Source organism: Penicillium oxalicum, chromosome V (assembly GCF_001723175.1).
Source record: "Penicillium oxalicum strain HP7-1 chromosome V, whole genome shotgun sequence".
Classification (NCBI taxonomy): domain Eukaryota; kingdom Fungi; phylum Ascomycota; class Eurotiomycetes; order Eurotiales; family Aspergillaceae; genus Penicillium; species Penicillium oxalicum.
In genome coordinates, this window is record NC_064654.1 from 3,769,937 (window position 1) to 3,790,511 (window position 20,575).

General features: G+C 52.4%; 8 protein-coding genes across 8 annotated transcripts; 4 read left to right on the plus strand and 4 right to left on the minus strand.

Annotated features, from left to right (window-relative positions):
* Positions 1–730: 730 nt before the first annotated feature.
* Positions 731–1,714, minus strand: POX_e07317 (Cutinase; the record flags this gene model as incomplete). Its single annotated transcript, XM_050116124.1, has 4 exons — positions 731–888; positions 970–1,127; positions 1,204–1,349; positions 1,409–1,714. 4 exons carry the CDS (start codon positions 1,712–1,714, stop codon positions 731–733), a joined length of 768 nt encoding a protein of 255 aa, XP_049968584.1.
* A 2,695-nt stretch (positions 1,715–4,409) lies between these two features.
* POX_e07318 (uncharacterized protein) lies at positions 4,410–5,365 on the minus strand (the record flags this gene model as incomplete). The annotated part of the gene is made up of 3 exons (XM_050116125.1): positions 4,410–4,880; positions 4,989–5,154; positions 5,271–5,365. The coding sequence occupies 3 exons, from the start codon at positions 5,363–5,365 to the stop codon at positions 4,410–4,412; spliced, it is 732 nt and encodes a 243-aa protein (XP_049968585.1).
* A 978-nt stretch (positions 5,366–6,343) lies between these two features.
* Positions 6,344–7,123, minus strand: POX_e07319 (N,O-diacetylmuramidase; the record flags this gene model as incomplete). The annotated part of the gene is made up of 2 exons (XM_050116126.1): positions 6,344–6,877; positions 6,932–7,123. 2 exons carry the CDS (start codon positions 7,121–7,123, stop codon positions 6,344–6,346), a joined length of 726 nt encoding a protein of 241 aa, XP_049968586.1.
* A 1,171-nt stretch (positions 7,124–8,294) lies between these two features.
* Positions 8,295–8,606, plus strand: POX_e07320 (uncharacterized protein; the record flags this gene model as incomplete). Its single annotated transcript, XM_050116127.1, has 1 exon — positions 8,295–8,606. The coding sequence occupies one exon, from the start codon at positions 8,295–8,297 to the stop codon at positions 8,604–8,606; it is 312 nt and encodes a 103-aa protein (XP_049968587.1).
* Positions 8,607–9,515: 909 nt separating this feature from the next.
* Positions 9,516–12,019, plus strand: POX_e07321 (uncharacterized protein; the record flags this gene model as incomplete). Its single annotated transcript, XM_050116128.1, has 2 exons — positions 9,516–10,962; positions 11,088–12,019. The coding sequence occupies 2 exons, from the start codon at positions 9,516–9,518 to the stop codon at positions 12,017–12,019; spliced, it is 2,379 nt and encodes a 792-aa protein (XP_049968588.1).
* Positions 12,020–13,358: 1,339 nt separating this feature from the next.
* POX_e07322 (uncharacterized protein) lies at positions 13,359–13,871 on the plus strand (the record flags this gene model as incomplete). Its single annotated transcript, XM_050116129.1, has 1 exon — positions 13,359–13,871. The coding sequence occupies one exon, from the start codon at positions 13,359–13,361 to the stop codon at positions 13,869–13,871; it is 513 nt and encodes a 170-aa protein (XP_049968589.1).
* Positions 13,872–14,944: 1,073 nt separating this feature from the next.
* Positions 14,945–16,336, plus strand: POX_e07323 (putative guanine deaminase; the record flags this gene model as incomplete). The annotated part of the gene is made up of 1 exon (XM_050116130.1): positions 14,945–16,336. The coding sequence occupies one exon, from the start codon at positions 14,945–14,947 to the stop codon at positions 16,334–16,336; it is 1,392 nt and encodes a 463-aa protein (XP_049968590.1).
* Positions 16,337–16,480: 144 nt separating this feature from the next.
* On the minus strand, positions 16,481–19,650 carry POX_e07324 (Glutathione transporter 1; the record flags this gene model as incomplete). The annotated part of the gene is made up of 6 exons (XM_050116131.1): positions 16,481–16,680; positions 16,801–17,043; positions 17,119–17,333; positions 17,394–18,721; positions 18,795–18,992; positions 19,531–19,650. 6 exons carry the CDS (start codon positions 19,648–19,650, stop codon positions 16,481–16,483), a joined length of 2,304 nt encoding a protein of 767 aa, XP_049968591.1.
* Between the last annotated feature and the right edge of the window lie 925 nt (positions 19,651–20,575).

Consider the following 20,575-nt stretch of genomic DNA (forward strand, 5'->3'; position numbering starts at 1 on the left):
AAAGGGAATCTAACACACGTCGAGTTTCCTGGCGATCATCTCGCACAAGCAACCAAACCCTCGCGTTACCTTGGCTCCAAATTTCAATGATTTGCTAGGATCTCTCTGCCTTGACACGGACCATAGAAAGATCAAGAAATGCCTCACCTATCTGTTTGGCTAATGATTTAGATAGAATTGTTCACGAAATCACTCAACCTTTTCACGAAGCCGATAATGGTCCGGGCCGGATACAGGTATTCAGTGATGGCATTCCAAGGTATCTATAAAAATATTATCGAATAAGAAAGAAGCAACTCTTAAATTGACGTCTTTCCAGATTCTTGAAGGAGATGATGTATGGAACTGATCGTAAACCATCATGCAGATAGACATGCAGATTGAAATCAACTTCCCCGAACGATTGAGTAGACAGATCCAATCTCTTATTGCGACAATTATCATGAAACTAGACGCAAGAGGTACGAGTGAGAGGATAGGTGAGAGGGCATGTCTATACTTTTGCTTATCCAGAATGGCTTCACTAGGTTAGAGCCCTGATTATCCACCTACAAATACCGTGGCTATTTGGTGTGTGTGCAAGGCATAAAATTCCTATAATGTAGTCGCTATGATTGACCTTTTCAAACCGAACAGGGCCTCACATTCCAAAGAATATGTTGTGTATCTGATTCCGCGTACCTGAATAGTACACTTGCATTGACAAGAACAGAGAGCCACCTCGCAGTCTCTAGAATGAGGCTGCGAACTTGACCGCATTGGGAACATCGACAGCATAGGTCAGATGGGAAGGCCCAATGAGAATGCCGTTCTTGCAGATATCGTCGAGCGCGTGACAAGCAGTAAAGACCCGTGCAGGTGAGACACCCTTCATTGCTTGTCCTTTCACTGAGGTTTTTTTCCCGGTCATCAGTCATGAGCCTGCTACTTGGTACTCAAAGAGGGTGGGTTGTGTCTCTCTAAACTTACGTGGGTCTCCGAAGAGCAGAACGCTTGAGATCCATCCGGCGGTGGTAGTGTCAAGTTGATTAATCGCATTATGAACGATTTGACAGCCTTGAGAGTACCCTGACGCGATCAATTTGGTACCGGGGCATTGCGCCTTTGCCGCTTTAATCTGACGTGCCCTGTATATTCATGATTAGTTCCATGGGCTTTGGTACAATCTGCCAGGGTTATCACATGACATTCAACAAAACTTACATCTCGGCACTGCCACTGGGGTCTCCGCCAGCCAGATAACCTTGAACTGACGCAGAATAGCTGTTCACTCCTTGCACAGTGACTGATGCAGCACCGAACTGATCATCCATAGCATCAAACAGCGGAGGGCCAACCAAAACACCAACCTAAGTGTATGAAAACGATCAATGTCACGTTTGGGATCTGGGGGCTTTGAAGCACATACGTTGCCTGGCTCCGAGGTACCACGGGCAAAGATCACTGTATATTTCTTACAAGTTCCACCGAGCTCGTTGTAGGTGGTCTGAGCCCCAGTCAAAGCTGCTAGAACCTTGTCAAACTCGGTGATGACCGACGCACCGGTTGTGACGGTTGTATCGATCACAGGAATGTTGCTGAGGAGGATGCTCAAGAAGTTGTTGAACTCAGCCCCCCGCTCAACGAGACCAACATCCCTCCGTTCCTGAACTGGGACTGCAGAGACTGCAACTCCCAGAGACAGCACAGAAAGGTAGTGAAGGCCGAGTCTCATTGTGTGAGTGATTTCAGCTGTGCGAAATTCAGCGTGAATACACACAGAAGTCTCGCACCTATTGGGCCTCATCTTATAGTCCCTCTCTACAAATTCACATGTAACTGTCTATGGTGAATGCCCTCAAACACACCGAGGTCATTCCGTTCATCCGCATCTTTGCAGAAACCGCGCGGGCCAATTGTAAGAGCAGCTTTGGCGCCACGCGAGCGGAATCGACGAGTCTCGTCGTTGACTGTCACAATCTCCACTTTCCCCGCCAACCTTAAAACCCCCCCGCCATTCGTCTTACCAGGAAAGTGCGGGGAGGTTACTGACCTGTTCCTTGATGGAACGTCGGACGAATGTGACGAATTGGGGCGGTTCCGATTCCTGCAGCAAAGCTCGAATCCACCCAGTGGGCACAGGGGTAAGGTGATTCGCGTGTTCCATTCGCACTTGCCTAGCTGTCACCTAGGAACAGAAACTCTCGCGGGAGTACAACCTCCATCAAGTTAGAGGCCAAGGTCTGATTGTTGAACCAACAGAAAGCTAATCCCGCATACAACCGACACCGCTACGTATCTAGATCACTGCATCGCCTTAATTCTATACGGATTAGTCATAGTTGTCAGAATCCAGTCTTAAGCCTTGAGTGTCATGCATCCTGGTCGCCGCGGGTGATATTCAGGCCCTGGAAGCAGATCTGGCTTGTGATTGTGTCCAGAAACATCCATCTCAAGAGGAGTCAAACCAAAGTCTATCGAAAATTATCATGAGCGAACAATTGCGGAAACTTAACCTTTTTGGCCCGGCGAGGTTGAGATGAGGTGGATACACTTCGCGATCAACACGACCTCAAGTCGAAACATTTCCTCGCAAAATTAAGGCATGGTTCCAAAACGAATAAGGTGCATGCCTTGAATTTCATGGTGCAGGCTCTCGTTTTACTGTGAATTCGCTGTTCGATCCAGGTCTCCATCCGACATTGACTCGAGCGGAAAACCGCGCGCCAAGAAAAAGCCGAGGGGGCACATCGAAATCTTCCGGATCTGGAAAGCCTGGCATCCACTGGAACTGAGAGACATGGAGTCTTCAAAGTGGCCTGACTAAAATGGGTTCTGTCTAATCGCGGTTTCGGCAATGCGTTTCTTCGGGAGTTGGAAGCCAGACCGAAATTACGCTTCGACACTGGTAGGACGACCATTGGCTGCGGAGCCTCAGGCGTCACGAGATCTAGCCACGCCAGCCCACGGGCGGTTCTTCGACAGGCGGAAGATCTTTACCGAGAGATTTTCGGAAATTTCGATCCCGCGATCATGGAGTCATGCAGCCAAATCGAGTCCCTGAGACGCTGGTGGGGTTCAACACGGTACTGCACAACAGCCGATCAAGCCCAACCGATGGAGACAAACACAAATACTTGAATTCTCATAATGGGTAAGGGGAGTAGAATCCTCCCCCGCATCGTACAACAGTTTTGGAAATAATTGTCGGTCTCGTCAAAATAGGGCCCAGGATGAATCAAATACATCAGACCGAATCGTGGAGGACAACTGTGAAAGAATACGCGGGAGTGTGAAAGTCTGCTGGAAGTTTTGAAGTTGAGCATGGAGAAATCAGAAAGCCACTTCAATCCTGTATCATACCTTGAACGGCGGGCTATCTCGTTCGGGGGCCACTTGCTCAATCAAGGACAAGGTTTGACCATGTCATTTTGCACGGCTCTTTGGAGTGGCTTACGCCGGCACTAAACATGGTCTGAGAGTGCGTTCATACTCTGCACATTTTCACGTCTCCCATAGCTGTGGGATAAAGTTTGAAGACGAATAGAGCGTTATGCACTACTTGCTCTTAGACGCGAACATGTGATACCTTGTACCCAAGAGGACATTCCTAGCACGGAACCCTACTCCCTAAAGAGCCGGGAGATCTAGTGTGGGCAAATCCATAGAAAGAGAGAAAAAAAAAGAGATGAAGCTATTCGTGATCCACTCACGCAATCCTCAGGTATAGACGGTACACAAGTTCGAGTTCAGTACGATATCAGTTGCACAGGCCGACTTTCGAAAAGATCCAACGATCGGTAGGGAATGTGCCCCGGGGTTCAGGCAGGATTTTAGGAGCGCAAGTTGAAGTGGGATTAGAAAGCTCTTATCGACTCATAGACTACTGACATCGCGCTACTCCATCCATCTCACGACGTACAGCGCTTTTCCGATGGCTCCTCACACTCGAGCCTAGGCCTTGGTCCACTGGTCGAATAGTCAATAAGGGCATTTCCATGCGCTGTACTCTGTACGATCAGGACTGAAGTGTTGTATAAACAAACATCAACACTGGATTTTGAACTGGCTCCCAATGAGTATCCAATAAAAGTTGCGAATGCGAGGGGGAATTGCAGTGACCCCGTACTGGAAGGACGCGATACTAGATGGCCCATATCAAGTTCATGGCTCCTCTTTCCGACGCAGGGATTCCCTGGTAACAATACCAGAAAACGTTAAGAGAGGCAGAAGGATTGTGTACCGACCCAAACATTCTCACTGAATGGACGGCAGCTACATTCGCGTCCTTTCAAGTCATTTCGAGTCTGTTTCACGCATGCCCTGATTATTCGTCAAGCTGGACCTTGGGAAAGATTAAAAATCGTCACGCCTGATTCCTGTCGAAAGTAGCTCGAGACTTTGCATTCAAATGTTCGTCCAACGCTTAGTTACGATCGAACGACTAGTATGTGTTCCAAGCGAGGAAGTCGGTCGACATTTGGGGTGAAAAGTGCGTGTGTGAAGGCACCATGTGAAGGCAAATTCGTGACAGTGGGACTAGCGGTCGCGACCACGCTAGATGAGAAGACCGTTGTTGATGAAGCCGGTCGCGTAGCGGTCGCCATGGGCGCAGACGACTTTGGCGGCGTGGGAATGGACACTCCTGCCGAGCCACAGAAAGATCGGGCAAAGTCGATTGTTTCTGGTTGGCAGGCAGATTTAGCTTCATACATCCCAATCCCCTCAGTCAAGACTTGCATGATATCCCCGAGGCCGCGCTTACTTTGCTTATTGTCCCCGCTGCAAGAGGTCGTGAGGCAGGAGTTGATGTCGGTGAAGAAGGAATCTTTGGTGCAGATACATTTTGCATCAGTCACACTACATCCCGCCGATGCAATCGCTCGAAATGCGCACGAGATCTACATTGAAGCTTGGTGTCAGCGACGCATATTCTACCTCTCATGGCTAGTGTCGAGTTGATGGGGAGCCGTTCTGAACGTGGGTGTTGAATGTCGGAACAAACGTACTGCGCAGAACGGGAGCTGGGTGAGATCCTGCGCAACGGCTAACCCAGCCACAATCAAGATGGAAGCGATCGAGATCTTCATGTTGCTCAGGATGGAATCTTTCGTGTGTTGACCTCCCAGCTGGGCTTGGGTTGGGCTTGTGTGCGGACTGTTGTTCACTTGAAATCTTTACAAGGGATAAGTCACGCTTTCAATGGAATCCTTTCGTGGCCGGGGCTAGCAACAACCTTTATCGATCTGTTCGTTTTTTACCGTCCTCCTGAAATGGGCCAAGATTCTCACATTGTTCCTCCGTGTCCGACGCGGGTAGCGGAGGAATTCTGGCGGACGAATTGGTCTGGAAGCTCAGCATCGATCTCATCTGCAAAGGGGTCCATGGATCCAAGCGGAAAAGAAGATCACGATCGTGGTTGTAAAACCGGGTCAGGTCAAGATCTGGCTTGTGGCGCAGTCCTGATAGGCTATCCATTCTATGAGGGTCATTCTCCAGCAGGGAAATGGATCGCTCGATCTGCGACAGGGTCAACTTGGACGACGTCATCTAGTTTGACCTTCCCTTCATCGCGGCTGCGACGGCCGATGGTGGGGGATCCTCCCGGGAGTCCGATGATTCGCCTATCTGGAGGAAAATGTCCCGGACTCAGCCCGCATTGGCTTGTCAAAGAATGTCCCGCTGGGTACGGATGGAAGCGCGATCCAGCCCGGTTGTGTTGGTTGCTGCTTTATAGAGCCCAAGGCATTCGACAACCTTAGGCCGACACATGACATGGCCATCTGCCCCTGTTTAACCTCCAAAAGTGTCTCAGTCGAGCGTCATTCCTGTCCGCAGTTTGGAAGGTTTGCGATCTGTCGGCTTTTGGAAGTCGCAAAATCCGCAATGGACAATCGGTCCCGGTCGGCACTCGGGAATGAAGTTGGTGCGAGGCCGACGTGGACGGTGACCGGGCACTGGTCGACACTAAGGTTGGGCAGGACTGTGTAGAAATATACATTCCATCGCCGGATAGATCCATGTGGACGCCCACTCCAGCTCCACTAGTACCTTAGGGCTTCATGCGTCTTCACTTCTAAATTCTCAGGTTGCGATGGACAGGAGCCCTGCCGGTCACGGATGGACGTCTCTTCTGCTCCACAGAAATGCCGTTATATATACGTACAACCCCGCAGGACGGATTACAGACGAAGCCTGGAAGCTTATAATTCGCGAAGCGACCTCCTGATATCGACAAATGACTCTTTGGGCCTGGTGATTTCAACTCATCTAGGTAGACCAATTTGACCCGTCCCCTCGCACTGGTGGGCGATCTGTCAAGCAAGGAGCAAAAACACACGGCGATGAGATTCAATCGTTTCTCCTAGCCCCGGGCAAACGTCTGGAGAGCAGCCTCGCTTCCATTCCAGATGTCCGAGTCGCCGCCATACGCATACGAGTCCGAGTTTTGCCAGAAGCTTTGATATGGCCAGCCACCGGGGATGGTACCGACGGAGCTTGAGTAGCGGGCCAACACCAGCGGATAGTCTTGGCTGAAGGCTGAACTACCCCCGGTGCAAGTGTTCCACCAGTCGGCCGTGGTGTAGATCATTGGGTAGCGACCAGTTGCACTCTTGTAGGTCTCACCAAAGTCCTTCACCCATGCGACCATGGACGATGCGCTGAGGCCGTAGCAGGTAGACCCGTAGGGATTGTACTCGATATCTAGCATGCCTGGCAGGGTAATGCCGTCGCCGGACCAGCCTCCCCCGTGAGCCAGGAAGAACTTGGCCTGGGTGGCCCCGGAGCTGGTATCAGGGCGGGCGAAGTGATAACCACCGCGAATGAGACCAGCTGAGGTCGCGCCCGTGTAGTGACTGGAGAAGCTGCTGTCGGTGTAGGTGGTGCCCTCGGTGGCCTGCAATCGGTCACGTGCATCAGCTCATGTCCCTTGCAGCTTTGAAGATTCAACCCCATCGATTTGTCCTGCTTGGAGCCCGCCCATCTTCACTTGACTGACCTTGATGATGACGAACCGGGCCCCCGAAGAGTAAGCACCAGCAAAGTTGACCGTGCCTTGATATCCCGAGATGTCAAAGCCTTGCACACTGGCCTCAGCAACACCCGCGACGGCAGCGAGGAAAGAGACGACGGAGCCTTTCATGTTCCCAGTTGAGATTCGTTTTCCGATCTTTGTTTTTCCTCGAAGCTTGATAGTTCTGTTGGCCATTGGCGAGGGGCCATCCGTCCTCTTTAAATGTTACGAAGAGCGAAAGCCAACCTGAGCACGTCTTTGTCCCTCCTTGGCGAGATTTTACGCGAATCTTCATCCAGTGCCGACCCTACGCTAGAGACAGGGATCGACGTCTCCGTGGACCACAACGTCACATCCAAGAGGAGAGCGATACGAGAGTTTGAGGCCCATTTAGGTATTCACCGAGGTTGATCAGGATCCATGCGCGTGGAGAGTGGGGGTTAGTGGTTCTGCAAGGAAAAAGAAAGGAAGAATAAGTCGGGCAAACCAGAACCAACTGCTTGCACAGATGACAGAAGTGACCATCTGTGATTCGCGATGATGCCCCGTCCGCGTTGAGCTTCGTTGGATGCAACTGTCCCCCTCTTATTTCTTATAATCAAAGTTTGTGGCTGACTGACGGATCCGCCATCATGCCTCTGATGTATGTTTTGGGTCAAAAAGTGGTGTTTATCTGTTTATGAGTGTGGTGGCGGGCTCCATGGCCTACTGGTTGTTCGTCCACGACGGTAGCTGAGTCTATGATTAAAGTACATGGAATTCTAGACCATCTGACGATTGTCAAAATATGGCGGAACACTGGCATATTTGAACTTCTACCAAGTTGGACCTTCCCGTTGGCTATACGTCCGCCTCTCCATTTCTGATGCTGATGGACACAACTTCCCTGATGCTCGTGAATATCGATGCGGGATAGATGACCCAGGAAGCCTAGGGGGGCCACGCGAAAGCTTGTCGAGATGAGAATGGGCCCCCGCCTCCTGTCTGCCGTGTCGATGTGCATTCTACCTTGACCTTCCGGATCGGTCCGTGGCATGTCGGACTCCGCGATCCAGGAGCCTCTGCCCGGTGCAGGACGAGGGGTATTGGCCATTCCAGTCTCTCAAAAGTCCCGATCTTCGTACTCCCCATTTCCTTTTAGATTTCTCCTATCTTTGATCACTCATGAAACAGCGATAGTGGGCAATGACCCGCCTTCCGGATCAAGCCACGCGGGTTTCTGAGTGGATGGGAGGGTCCGCGGAAGTCTTCAGACGTGATGGTGGTCCCACTCAAGATGGGAGATCCTTAGTACCGTGCGATGGAGATTCTGATTGCGATTGGAGGCCCCGTCCGAGTGAAGTTGCAGCGGCAGCTGAAGAACCGAGCATACACACAGAAAATTCTGGCAACGCTTCAGATTGGATGCGACGAAAGGGCCATCCTGACGGAAGATCTATCTCTTCAGGAACGCGAGGTGCGCATCGAAGGGCTTTGGAGAGGAGTCGAAATCTGGAAAAGCATCGAACCAGAACGTGGCTCGGTAATGAGCCAAACAGTTTGCGGGGGCCAGAAGCAAGAGGAGTATAAGTACCAAGCCATGGAGGTCGGTGCCTCCAGTGTGTACCATTAGGATTGCCTTTTTATGATTAAATCATAATTCGCCCTTCCTTGCCACTTCCAAGTACAGGGGTCGTTCTGCCGGGCCCGTACCTCCAATGTATTCCTACATGTAGAGCTGTGACTCCCTCGCCCGTACCATCCTCCGTATTTCTTGACCTCATACCATTAGATGGGGCACTACACAATGCATTATTGGGAACCTTACTACCAGTGTTGCAGACGTGACTTTGGCCTCGGAATCTTCATCAAGACGTGAATTGAAACACAGCACAGCACCATGGATGTTTATCTGTTGGACTTCAACAAGTCAACCGCCGCCAATGAACGGAGTCAAAAGTGATCATGCTCAAACCTCAAGAACCGAAGACTTACCCGGCGTTGATCCTTGACTCGAGAGAATCCAACCCCCGAGCTCACGAAATCATGCAAGAAATCAGGAATCACGAGACGTCACGGCCCGCTGCCACAGTAAACTTTTCGCCTGCGCCTCATCGTCCTTGCCCCTTCCCTCTTTCCCCACAACATGAATCGGATCGATGGTTGATGGTTGATGATTGACAGCTGGTCTCTTTCTTGAAGAGACATGCTAGAACTCGATCAGACGGCGATTATCGTATTTCCTAGACTGTCAGACCCGCCGCAGCGAGCTATTTCCTTGCTTGGTGACTCCACAGAAAAGATCCTTCGCCGCAAACTCATTCGTCTACTGGAGCTGCCCGCTCTCTCATCTTTGTCGATAGTGTTCTTGGCCGGAGAGTGTTTTTTTTTTCTCTTTCTTTTCCATCCTTTTCACCAAAGGAAACGAGAACTTTCCCCTTTTTTCCCCCTCTCAAATTTTCCCTGAGACGCGCCCACACGGGATCGGAGCCCCGACAATGGCTTGCGGCCCCAGCCGCCTTCTCTCTCCTCGCTCCTCACCATGACGAGCAAGGACTTTCGCGATCAGCTTGGCAAATTCCGCCTCGAGTCCCCCAACCATGCCTTGTTGCCAGTGACATGGTCGCAGCCCTCTGCAAATGCGATACCCAAGTCATCCCCTCATGGGGGACACCATCCGTCCCCCGTTTCACCGTTGACACGCCCACCACCGTCCACACCACACTTGCCCCCACCACCGTCCGACTCAGTGTCGCCTCTTGACTCGACGGTCGCAACACCCACGGCCTCTACACGTAGTAAGCGCGTCTCGACCGCATGCGACTTTTGCCGCAAACGAAAGAAAAAATGCGACTTTCGATACCCAAACTGCTCGGCGTGCACGCGTGCGGGGGTACGCTGTACCATCCCCCCGCCGGGGCCACAGGTCGCGAGTGCCTCGGTGCCTCGCGATCAACTGGAGACTCTCCAAAATCGCGTCCAGTGGCTGGAAGAGGTGGTGCGCCGTAAAGTTGGCATCTCGGTGGCTGATCTAGCTACAGGCTCACCTGTGGACGCCGGGTCAGATCCGGACTGGTGGTATCGAGTGCCAGCAATGATCGCTTCGAGTGCAACTCGCTCGTCTCTCGCGCCACCACTACCATTGTCCACGCCATCCGCAAAGGCCACCACGACTACGCTCAGCCCCGTCGGGAACCATTCGACCCCAACACCGCCTGGGCTAGCAGCGATCGCGACCGAACCCCCCATGGGAGTTGGTGTCGAGCTGCCTAACGTGGGCGAGATTCTGCGCGACCAGTTGGAGAATCGTCGCCCGTCGGTCGCAAGACCTGCCGTTGCACCTCGGGTTCTCCGTCTGTCCTCTCTGGAAGAAGTGGAACGAGTTGCAGGTCAATACTTTGACAGCATCGGGTATCAGTATCCGTTCCTGTCCCGCCCAGAGTTCTTCGGTCATCTCAGACATATCTATATGGGCGGTGTGCCTGCACCGGAGGTCCACAATACCTATCACATAATCATTGCCATTGCCCTGTTGATCGGGTCGGCAGAGTCGGCTCAAGCAGCCGACTTCTACCGTGCTAGCCAGGAGACCCTTCCCCATGCTCTGCAAAATGAGGATCTTCCCTCGATCCGGGCTCTTCTCGGACTGGCCTTGTATTCCATGTTCGCCACGTCCGGTCCGAGTATATGGCACGTCCTAGGAGCCACCCTGCGACTGGCAATCAGCCTGGGCTTACACAAGGCTCGGCCGTATCCGAGCCTGATGGAAGAGGAGATGGCCAAGCGTGCTTTTTGGAGTCTATATAACCTGGATCGTCTGATTGCCAGTACTCTGGGCCGGCCTTTGGGGATCTCTGACGACGACATTAGTGTTGGACTGCCTCGGGAGCTGAACGAAGATGGGTTGGAAGCGCCCGGGGCCAGCACTATGACGATTCCCCTTCAAGTCATTCGTCTTCGACGGATCTTTTCCCGCATCTATCACTACCGTAAGTCTTCCTTCTTGCTTTCTGCCCTTTCTAGTTTGGGACGAGATAATTTGTTTCCGCCTGTTGTTTGGATCTGTGGCTTTCGATGCTGATGTTGATCGCCATGCCCGCGCCGCCCCTTTCAGTATATAGCAATCTCCCCCAGCCATCTGCGGAAGAGGTTGCCGCCACACTAGGAGAGTTTCGCCGAGAAGTCGACGACTGGCGTGTTTCGGCTCCGGTGTATCCGTCGGCTCTTCTCTACTCGACTTCATACTATGATTATCTGTATTACACAACCTTGCTGTTGATGTATCGTCCGAGCCCTCGTAATCCCACCCCGGACACACTGAGCATCGTGAGCTGCGGAGATTCCAGCATACAGGTGATTCGATCGTACTGGGACAGCTACTCCGTCGGCAAACTCAAGTGGATCTGGTTGACCCTGAGTCAGGTTTACTTTGCCGGCATCACCATCCTTTGGTGCTTGGAACAAAATGCCCGGTGTCTCCATGCGTCTCGCCCGGCTCCCTGGCACCCGGATGAACAAGTGATGCGACGGGCGATCCAAGCGGTGGTTGTTCTTCTGGAGCAATTCGGTAAGCGACGACCCGGCGTGGATCGATTGGCAGAGACCTTTCGGCACCAAAGTACGATGATCTTCAGCCAAATGGCATATCGTCAGCAACAGCAGCAGCAGCAACAACAACAAACAACAACAACAACAACAACAACAACAACAACACAACACAACAACAACAACAAAACAACAACAAACAACAACAAACAACAACAACAACAACAACAACAACAACAACAACAACCACCACCGCAGGCCTTGTTGCAGCCGGCATATCGTCAGCCTCCGCAAAATCCACCAAATCTTCTTCCCCCGCAACTTCCCGTGACACTCGCTCCTCCGCCTCCGCCCCCGGTTCCGCTGGCCCCCGTGCTCGATGATGTGCTGCTGGTCGATGGCAGTGGCGCGATGCCCATGATTGACCCGCAAATGGCCGAACAACTGTACTATTCCTACAATTGGTTTCAAGAGGAGATGGCAAGTTACTATACCCTTTGAGCGATGGCGTTGTGCGTTGTTTGAGTTTCTAAATGCCCTGATCACTTTTCATCTGTTTTTTTTTTTTTTTTCCCTTTCTTGTTTACCCTTGACCCATCGATGTCGTCGGATACTTGACAGATTGGCCGTACCGAGTGAGATCCAATGTGCCTGGTTTATCATTATGTATCATACTTCATTCATCTTCCATATGTCAATATCTTCCAGCGTACTCCCCGCCATGATTTCCGTCCGTCAGAAGGTTCCCCCCTTGCCGAATTCGATAGCTCGTGTTTATTGGAATCTTGTCTTTATTGAAAACTGCATTTCCTTCACGCGGGGATCAGTGAGCCAAAAGTGATCGTTGGTCTGCTACTGTGCATATCACCAGGGAATCACTCCCCGTTCCTGGATCGCGCTTTGCGCATTCATACCCAGCACTCACGGCAACCTCCCTCAAGACTCCAGGGTCTTCCTCCACCAGATGGACTGTTCCTCGACTTGGAGCCATTGACTGGAAAACCTCATGGCAATACCCCGAAGAGGTTTGGCAGGTAAGACGGAATTTCCCATCCAGTAAACGGGCATCCGGCATGAATCTTACTCTAGCAAACCTCCTGTCAGCTACGCTTTTCGTCAAGGACACCTGCGGAAGTTCGGCGTCCACAGGCGGCCGAAGCTTGGTCAGCAGTGCGGTCAACCTGGTTGTCATCAATGAATGGTTACCAATCTGTTGAGACGGTTCGTCTTCTCTGGCCGCTGTCCGTCTGCACTGGAACCATGACGGAAGTCCAGGGAACAACAGAGAGCAGCGCGGAATCGGGAAGAACCTCGGATCCTGCAGGGGTCCACGGCACATTACTCAGCATGTTTGATTGGCCTTCTGAGTGGGTACCAGGTACCTGGTGCGGGGGCCGCTGGTGGCGGTGGGGGAGACATGGAAGCTTGGGATGCCCACGTACTCTGATGTACCCATGTACCCGCGGTCCCTGAGATATGAGGTCCAAGTTCATTGGAGCCCATTACAGGAAGTCAGATACGGGATCGGCACTCGGTGTTCATTGCTCACCCATCTGCCTCAAGGCTGTGTCTGATCTGTTGGGCCCTGCTCTTTCTGAGAATTGAGTCGATGGTGTGGCACGGCGTCTCAGCCCGATCGTCCTCACCGACACACAAGGCCCGCCTCGATCGACCCCACCGAGGGGAGAGGCCTGGGGACCCAGTAGGTATTTAAAGAGGTCGCATTGCCCTCCGTTTCCCAAGACCATCACTATCAACTTCTTACGCCGACCTCGACATTCTCCAAGTCGTCATCCACGCCCTCCACCCTCAATTCAAAACACCCTCCACCAGTCCCATCATGTCTACCCCTCTCTACGACTACAGTGTTCCCACCTTCATCAAGGGATTGAAGGCGCTGTCCAACATCTTGCAAAAGGCTGCGGACTTTGCTCAGGAGAAGGGCATCGCTGTCGACGAGGTGGTTGGCTGGAAGCTCGCCGAGGACATGTTGCCTGTCTCTTTCCAGGTGCAGACCGCCAGCAACGTGGCGAAGAACTCTCTGCCTCGCATCGCCGGCTACGAGGAAAACCCTATTGAAGACAACGAGAAGACCGTGGCCGAGTTGCAGGCTCGCATCGCCAAGACCATTGAAATGCTCGAGAAGGCCGAGGCCAGCCAGTTCGCCGGCAAGGAGAAGAACGAGGTCAAGATCCAGGCTGGCCCCAAGCTGCTCGAATTCGAGGCCCAGTCGTACCTCACCAACTTCGCCTTGCCCAACTTTTACTTCCACCTCACTACCGCCTATGCCATTTTCCGATCTAAGGGTGTTCAGCTTGGCAAGTTCGACTACTTGGTGCCTTTCATTCAATAATCGGTGTGACCGAGATCTATCACGCATAGCCTTGCCAAGGGGGCTGGAAGTCTTTCGGATCAAACCACACAATGCAATCGGCTCTGCCCGAGTTCTTTCTTCTCTGTACATAGTTTCTTTGATGAACACAGCCCAAGAGTTGTCCAAAAAGCAAGGCCAGCGATGACTTATCTCATCCCCTCATCCGTTCCCTTTTATCGAGCAAAGAATATCGCATGTGTCCCTGCATCTGTACAGCTATTATACCCATCTTTTTTTTTGTCTATATTTAGGTTCCCCTAGATGGTGTAGAAGCGCTTGAAGACGGCGAAGGATTCCTGGGGATTCATTGTATTGACCAAATTTATGAGCCTCCCAGTGCTTACTACGAAGGAGTGCTACATCAAGGAAGTCCTCACTTTTGAGGGTCTGAATGCTCATATCCATGTGTCCATGCATATCTCATTTCCGCTGATTTAAATCCAGTAGACACTGCCGACTTACGCCGAATTCATTCAGGGTAGACGGAGTTCCACGGGGTCGGCACCCCCACATGTCTTGTATATCCAACGCGAAGATTAACGGTTCTCGTGGCGCCCAGATGGAAACCACACCGATTGGATGGCGTGTTCACCTATCTATTCTATTTGGTAAGTTAGTACCTGCAGAGTCGGCATGCGATAAGCACGCAGATCTGCATGGGAGGGAAGAAGTTGCCTTGATTGGCGGTGGCTGCATGTCTAGGCACCCTCATCAAATTCTCGTCGGAAGTGGTGGGTGACCTCATAGTCTCACCCAGGACGACCTGCATCTCCGTGAAATTCCCCTTTAATGCGCATCGAAAAAAGAGCTTGGCACGAAATTGAGGTGACGGCCCCCGCACGGTTTCTACCAGTGCCATAATCTTTTCGCCATCTTTGGAACGGGCGAGTGGTTCGAGCTGCCTGACTCTCCTTGATTGACTACCCGCGTCGCCGCGACAGGGTTAAAAGGTACTGCGTTGGACATGCCGGTTTTTCCAGCTTTCTCTTTCAACTGACCAAGGTAGCTTTTCAAACGCTAGTTGACGATTCACCGAAAACGAACATCACGCCATGGATGACTTAAACCAAACCTCATCGCCTGCGTCAGGTCTGCCCCTGGCCTTCCATGGGACTGCAATCCATTCTCGCAGCCTCACAGAACTGGAAATTCTCGAAAAGTGCCTGATTCTGGTGGATGAGTCGGGAACGATCCAAGCCCTAGAGCGAAATGTCGAGGACAGCCAAATCTATGGGATCCTCGCGGATCATGGTTATGCGCCCGAGGTCTTCCCCGTGAAGCGCCTGCGTCGGGGTCAGTTCCTCTGCCCCGGCTTTGTCGATACGCACAACCACGCGCCTCAATGGACGCAACGCGGCGTGGGCCGCGGCCAATCTCTCATCGACTGGTTAAATCAAGTCACTTTCGCCCACGAGGCAAAATTTGCCGACGTAGAGTATGCTCGCCGTACGTATGCTGCCTGCGTCGACGGGTTTCTGCAGCAAGGTATTACCACCGCATCGTACTACGGATCTCACCACGGCGAGGCGACGAGGATTCTGGTCGACACCTGTTACGAGAAGGGCCAGCGTGCTCTGGTCGGCAAATGTAACATGAATCGTAATGCGCCCGACTGGTACCGGGATGCTTCAATCGACGACTCGTTGGACGCGACACGCGCGTTCATTCAATACGTCCACAATCGGGACCCTGAAAGCAGACTGGTGAGACCAGTCATTACCCCCCGTTTCGCCATTTCATGCGATGCCGAGCTGCTGTCGGGACTGGGCTCCATCGCCCGCGAGAATCCCAAAGTGCCAATTCAGACCCACTTCAACGAGGAAGAGCAAGAGATCACCTTTACGCGAGAACTGTTTCCCCAGTTCAGCACCGAAGCCGAGCTCTATGGTCATTATGGATTACTCAATGACCAAACTATCTTGGCGCATTGCATCTATCTTCAAGAAAAAGAAATGGACCTACTTCGCCAGGTTCGTTGCGGTGTCGCCCATTGTCCCATCGCCAACACGACCATGCGAGACTTTATGATCGCTCCCATCCGAGAATACCTACGACAAGGCATTAAGGTTGGTCTCGGAACAGACAGTGGTGGTGGGCATTCCTCGTCCATGCTGGAAGCGATGAAGCAAGCATTCGTGGTATCTCTTGCTCAAAAGACGCGCACAAATGGTCGAGACCAACCCTTAACCCTCGCGGAGGGCTTCTACCTGGCGACGCACGGAGGTGCACAGGTCTGTGGTTTAGGAGAGAAGATTGGCAATTTCGACAAGGGTAAAGAATTCGATGCTCTGGAGGTGCACATGGTTGATCTGGCCGTTCGGGGGGTCAACTCACCTATTGAAGACGGCGATTCGGCATTTACAATTTTCGAGAAATTCCTAATGACGGGTGATGATCGCAACATTGTGAAAGTGTTTGTCCGAGGACGCTCGGTCAAGGTGTGAGTGTGCGGGCCATCTCGAGACGAGCGTCGGGGACTGTTTCTGTGCAATGGCCCTGCTAGCTTCTTTAAATGGCAAAGAGTGACAGTACTGATGAATATAAGAAATTGGAATTTTGTGCACGATCATGCGATCATTGAAATATGTTCAGCTCCATGTCCCTCGCTCGGGCCCAAAGTAGCCTCGACCAGGTAGGTTTTTATACGGCGTGCCTTGGCCATCAGCAGTTAGTGTGTATACAACGTTGCCCCACCATTTGAGCGGCCCGGCGGGCAATGTGATGCAAAAAAAGATGACGACCGTGGAGACGGCGACACCACAGTCTAGTGCAGCGGACAAGACATAATCTAATAACAGGTGAGTACTCTTGTCCATGAAGGCTATCTCAGAACTTCCTCTTTGCTGTCCCCATTCAGCCGTATCTTTCGGTGGATACATACTATATTTTGACCACCAAGCTGGCTTACGATGACGGATCAGTCCGTTAAAAATCACGTTGGTTGCCCACCAAGAGGAGAAGTTTACTCCAGTCGCAGGAGGAACCAGGCTCATGGCACCCAAGGCAACTGGCCAAGACACGTAATTGACTCTTGTCCACCGCCGACCCAAGAGATACGTGGCGATCACCAGCGCAGGCCCGACAAGAAAGAACCATAAGAGTTTCCCGTAAATTTGACCAGGAGAAAATAGTCGACCCGGCCCAATCGCACCTGGAGAAAAATGTCAGCCCCAGGCCGATCACAGCAAGCGATGCGCTACCTGCTCAAGGTTACCGGAGAGCTTACCCCAGATCAACGACGATGAATACGTAACACGACCGTGCGGACAAGTAAAGTTCCCGTCTGCATCAGGAGTGCAAACCTCGTCAAAGGTTGTTATCATGAATACAGTCACACCGCACTGGACGATGGCCCCCAGGAGAGCCGCAATGCCTTGGGCAGCGAAGACAGTGCGGGGGGAAATATGCATGTAATGCGAGAGCTTCATGTCAGCCACAAACCTGGAGAATAGTCAGCAAGTACGGTAGAGAGAACGTGGTCGTGATTTCCATATGACATACTCCAGCCCTTGTTGAATGGCAACGTAGCCGTAAAACTTGAAGATCATATTGGCCATTGGCTTGCCACGAATCGCATATCCTCCGATGAACTCCGAGAGCAAATTGAGCTGATTGCTACTGATATTGGTCAATGCCTTGATGACTCCCACTGGAATGAAATAAATGGTGGGCAAAACAAATCCCACAAACACAGCCCAGATGGGAAGTTCCGTGCGCCACACTTCATTCGTTACCACACTCAGCACAAACATCACCAGGGTGACGGCGCCGAACCACCACCAGGGGACCCCATGATAGGATGACATGATGCGGGCGTGAACGTCACGTTTATTCGTGCCCTTCCATTGCTGCCAGAGATCCCGACCGTGGTAGAGTCCAATGTGAACGAAAATCCCTGTGAGATTCGCAAATGCAACCCCAAAGGTCATGGCGTACCCAACGGGCAAGAACAACGGCGAGTAGGCCTCGTAAGCTTTTTGATTGACCGAGCCGTCCGCATCCATGATTCGGGATGTGTTGTACGCATGGCCCGTATTGTCAAAGGTATTGGAGTTGAGAATGGGCAAATGAGCCGAATACCATGTGTTGGTGTAGTACAAAATGGGACAAATCAGCCAGTAGAAGAGAGCAAAGGAGCCCATGACATTTAACCCTGCCCAGAATGGCACCAGCAGCGGGCTCTGATTGGCGTAGACTATCTGCGCCCAGTCGAAGGTCAGGACGGACATACCCAGACCGGTGACCTGACCGAACAACTGATTGACCACCACGCTGGATGGAACGATCCAGCAGATGAAGCTAAACGTGCTGAGACCGGTGAACAGGTATCCCGGCGCGAAGTACCACAAGGCACCGCCCACGAATACGACTAGAAAAAAGCGAAGGCGGGTGATGCGCCAGCCGTCCGCCAGGACATTTTCCTGCGAGTGCAACGTGGTGAGTAAGGCCGCATTGGAGAGCACTCGAGGCCAGATCATCGAGGCCGGTGTGACCAGCCAACGGGCAGCCAGTCCCGCCAGTCCAAACCCGAATAGCTGGGTCGTCACACAGAGAAGGATTTCAAATCCACCATCGGAGGGCATGTCATAAAACTTGACCGCCGCCTCGATGACCTGCGTCGCAGCCGCAGAACCAAAGGACACATTGGCCATGATAGTGATGAGGGCATGCTCTTTCACATTAAAGTGTCGATCAGGATTCAGAATACCGACGGGCATCCATCGGGCCCATGCGCAACCCACTGGAAAGGCGAGCAACTGGGCAACCAATGAGTTAATCGACACACTTGGCTGGCGGAGACTGAAGAATTGATTCAATCCGGAGCCAACCTGGAAACCTGAGTCAACTCATGAAGACCCCAAAGAACTTTCAAGTCAACTACAATTTCGAGGCCACACTCACTATCGTAAAGAACAATCCAATGACCCACATCCGAATTGTGTTCACTGGCACAGAAGCATCATCTTCGGGCCGAACGACCGCTCGGACCTCCGGGAAAGGCGAGTCATCGGCGTCGTAGGATAGGACGCGCTCGGCGTCGTGGTCGCGCAAGACAGCGATCTCGTCCTCGCACTCTAGATCCTTGTTCAGGCGTGGGCCCTGGAGTCACGCGAACGATAAGCCAAGTGCCATAAGATGAAGCCTCAGGATACGGAGAAGATCATTTGTCACTTGGGCGCCCAAAGCCCAAGGTCTGCCCAGCCCCGACCGTCGAGAATAAGATCAGAGACGCGCATAGGACTGGAAAGAAGCTGCGACGGACTCCAGTCATCGTGACAGAGTGTGGAGCCAGCAACCCATGAGCAACAAAGCTTAACGAGAGGGATCAGCACCGATCAAACATCAGGCCGACACTCCCGTTACAGGCTCTGCCCCACCAGCCCAGGGTTAGGACTAGCATCTCTGCCATGTGGTTGACAATCATCATGCATCACTTCACAGTGGGAACAAGGAATCCATGTGGTCCACAGGGGCAGGGCGGAGGTTTGTGGCTCCAACAGGATTCCCTCTCATGGAGGACAGACGTGCAAGTGTGAGACGTGTGCTGGCTGATCGCCCCGTGCCGTCCAGGCAGCCGGGATTTACGAAAAGACCATGCACAAGGAGGTGACTCAACCGGGAGGCACCACAGACATACCTGTATAGGAGAGGCCAAACCCACTGGTTTGTCTTCGAGGGACGATGCAAGGATCCGAGATCCGCGACCGGTCTCCTGCTGCGACGCATCCCTTTGAACGTCCTCTGCAGCCCACTGCATTCCGCGCTTGAGTCAGACGAACCGCGCGAATCCAGTTATCCAGGGCACCGCCGCGTCAGTCGTGTTTGTGCGGGCCAAGCCGATCGCAGCCAACTTCGGTCCAACCACTGCTGTCGATCGCATCAACCCGTGGAGAAGGGTCGGAGGGGCTCGAGATTGACAGCAGACCAAAAACGGGAAGTTGTAGCAAGATGAGACCGTGCGATCAAACGGTCTGTCGGCATTTCCCGCACCCGGAGCGACAAAAGTGGAGAAGAGGTAGAAAGGAGCTGCAACGGCTTAGCCCTCTTCCGGCACTCAGTCCAGCACCTGCGGAATCTCTAGTTGCGAAGGACTTGGTAACCGCCAGGCGAGTAGATGAATCAGGCTCGCCATTCCACTGAGCGCATGCCTTGACGGGGTGCTTTTGCTCTCGATTCACTCTTTGACGATCGCCAGGGTTCTACCTACCCTCTTGCCTGACTTCATTGGGGTTCGCTTCAGCGGTCTGGACCCCTTCTGCAATTGATGTGGGCAACATACTTTGTCACAGCTAATTGATCCATCCCTCAATTCAGAGCATGTCCCTATGCTGAGGCTTCATGGAACAGACGAAAAAGCCCGGTGCAAGATGAATGGTTCTCGTCGGGTCGACTAGCTGCTTGGAGAGGTTTGAAACAGAGTAAAGGGGACTCGGTGGAATCAATTGAACCGACAAAATTGACAGGGTGTGCAATCCCCCTATCTTGTCTTGATTAAGTGACCAGTGGGTGGGCGTTCAGACAGGCCACTACGAACTGCCTACAACCAGATGGGCCAAATTATCGAAGCATTTCCCGAAAATGGGAATTTTTGAGGCTGAATGAATCCGAAAACTTATTTGACCGGGTGGCCACCTATGGCTCCAACCCATCGATATCCCGTCCGGGCTCCCATTCGCTTCCTC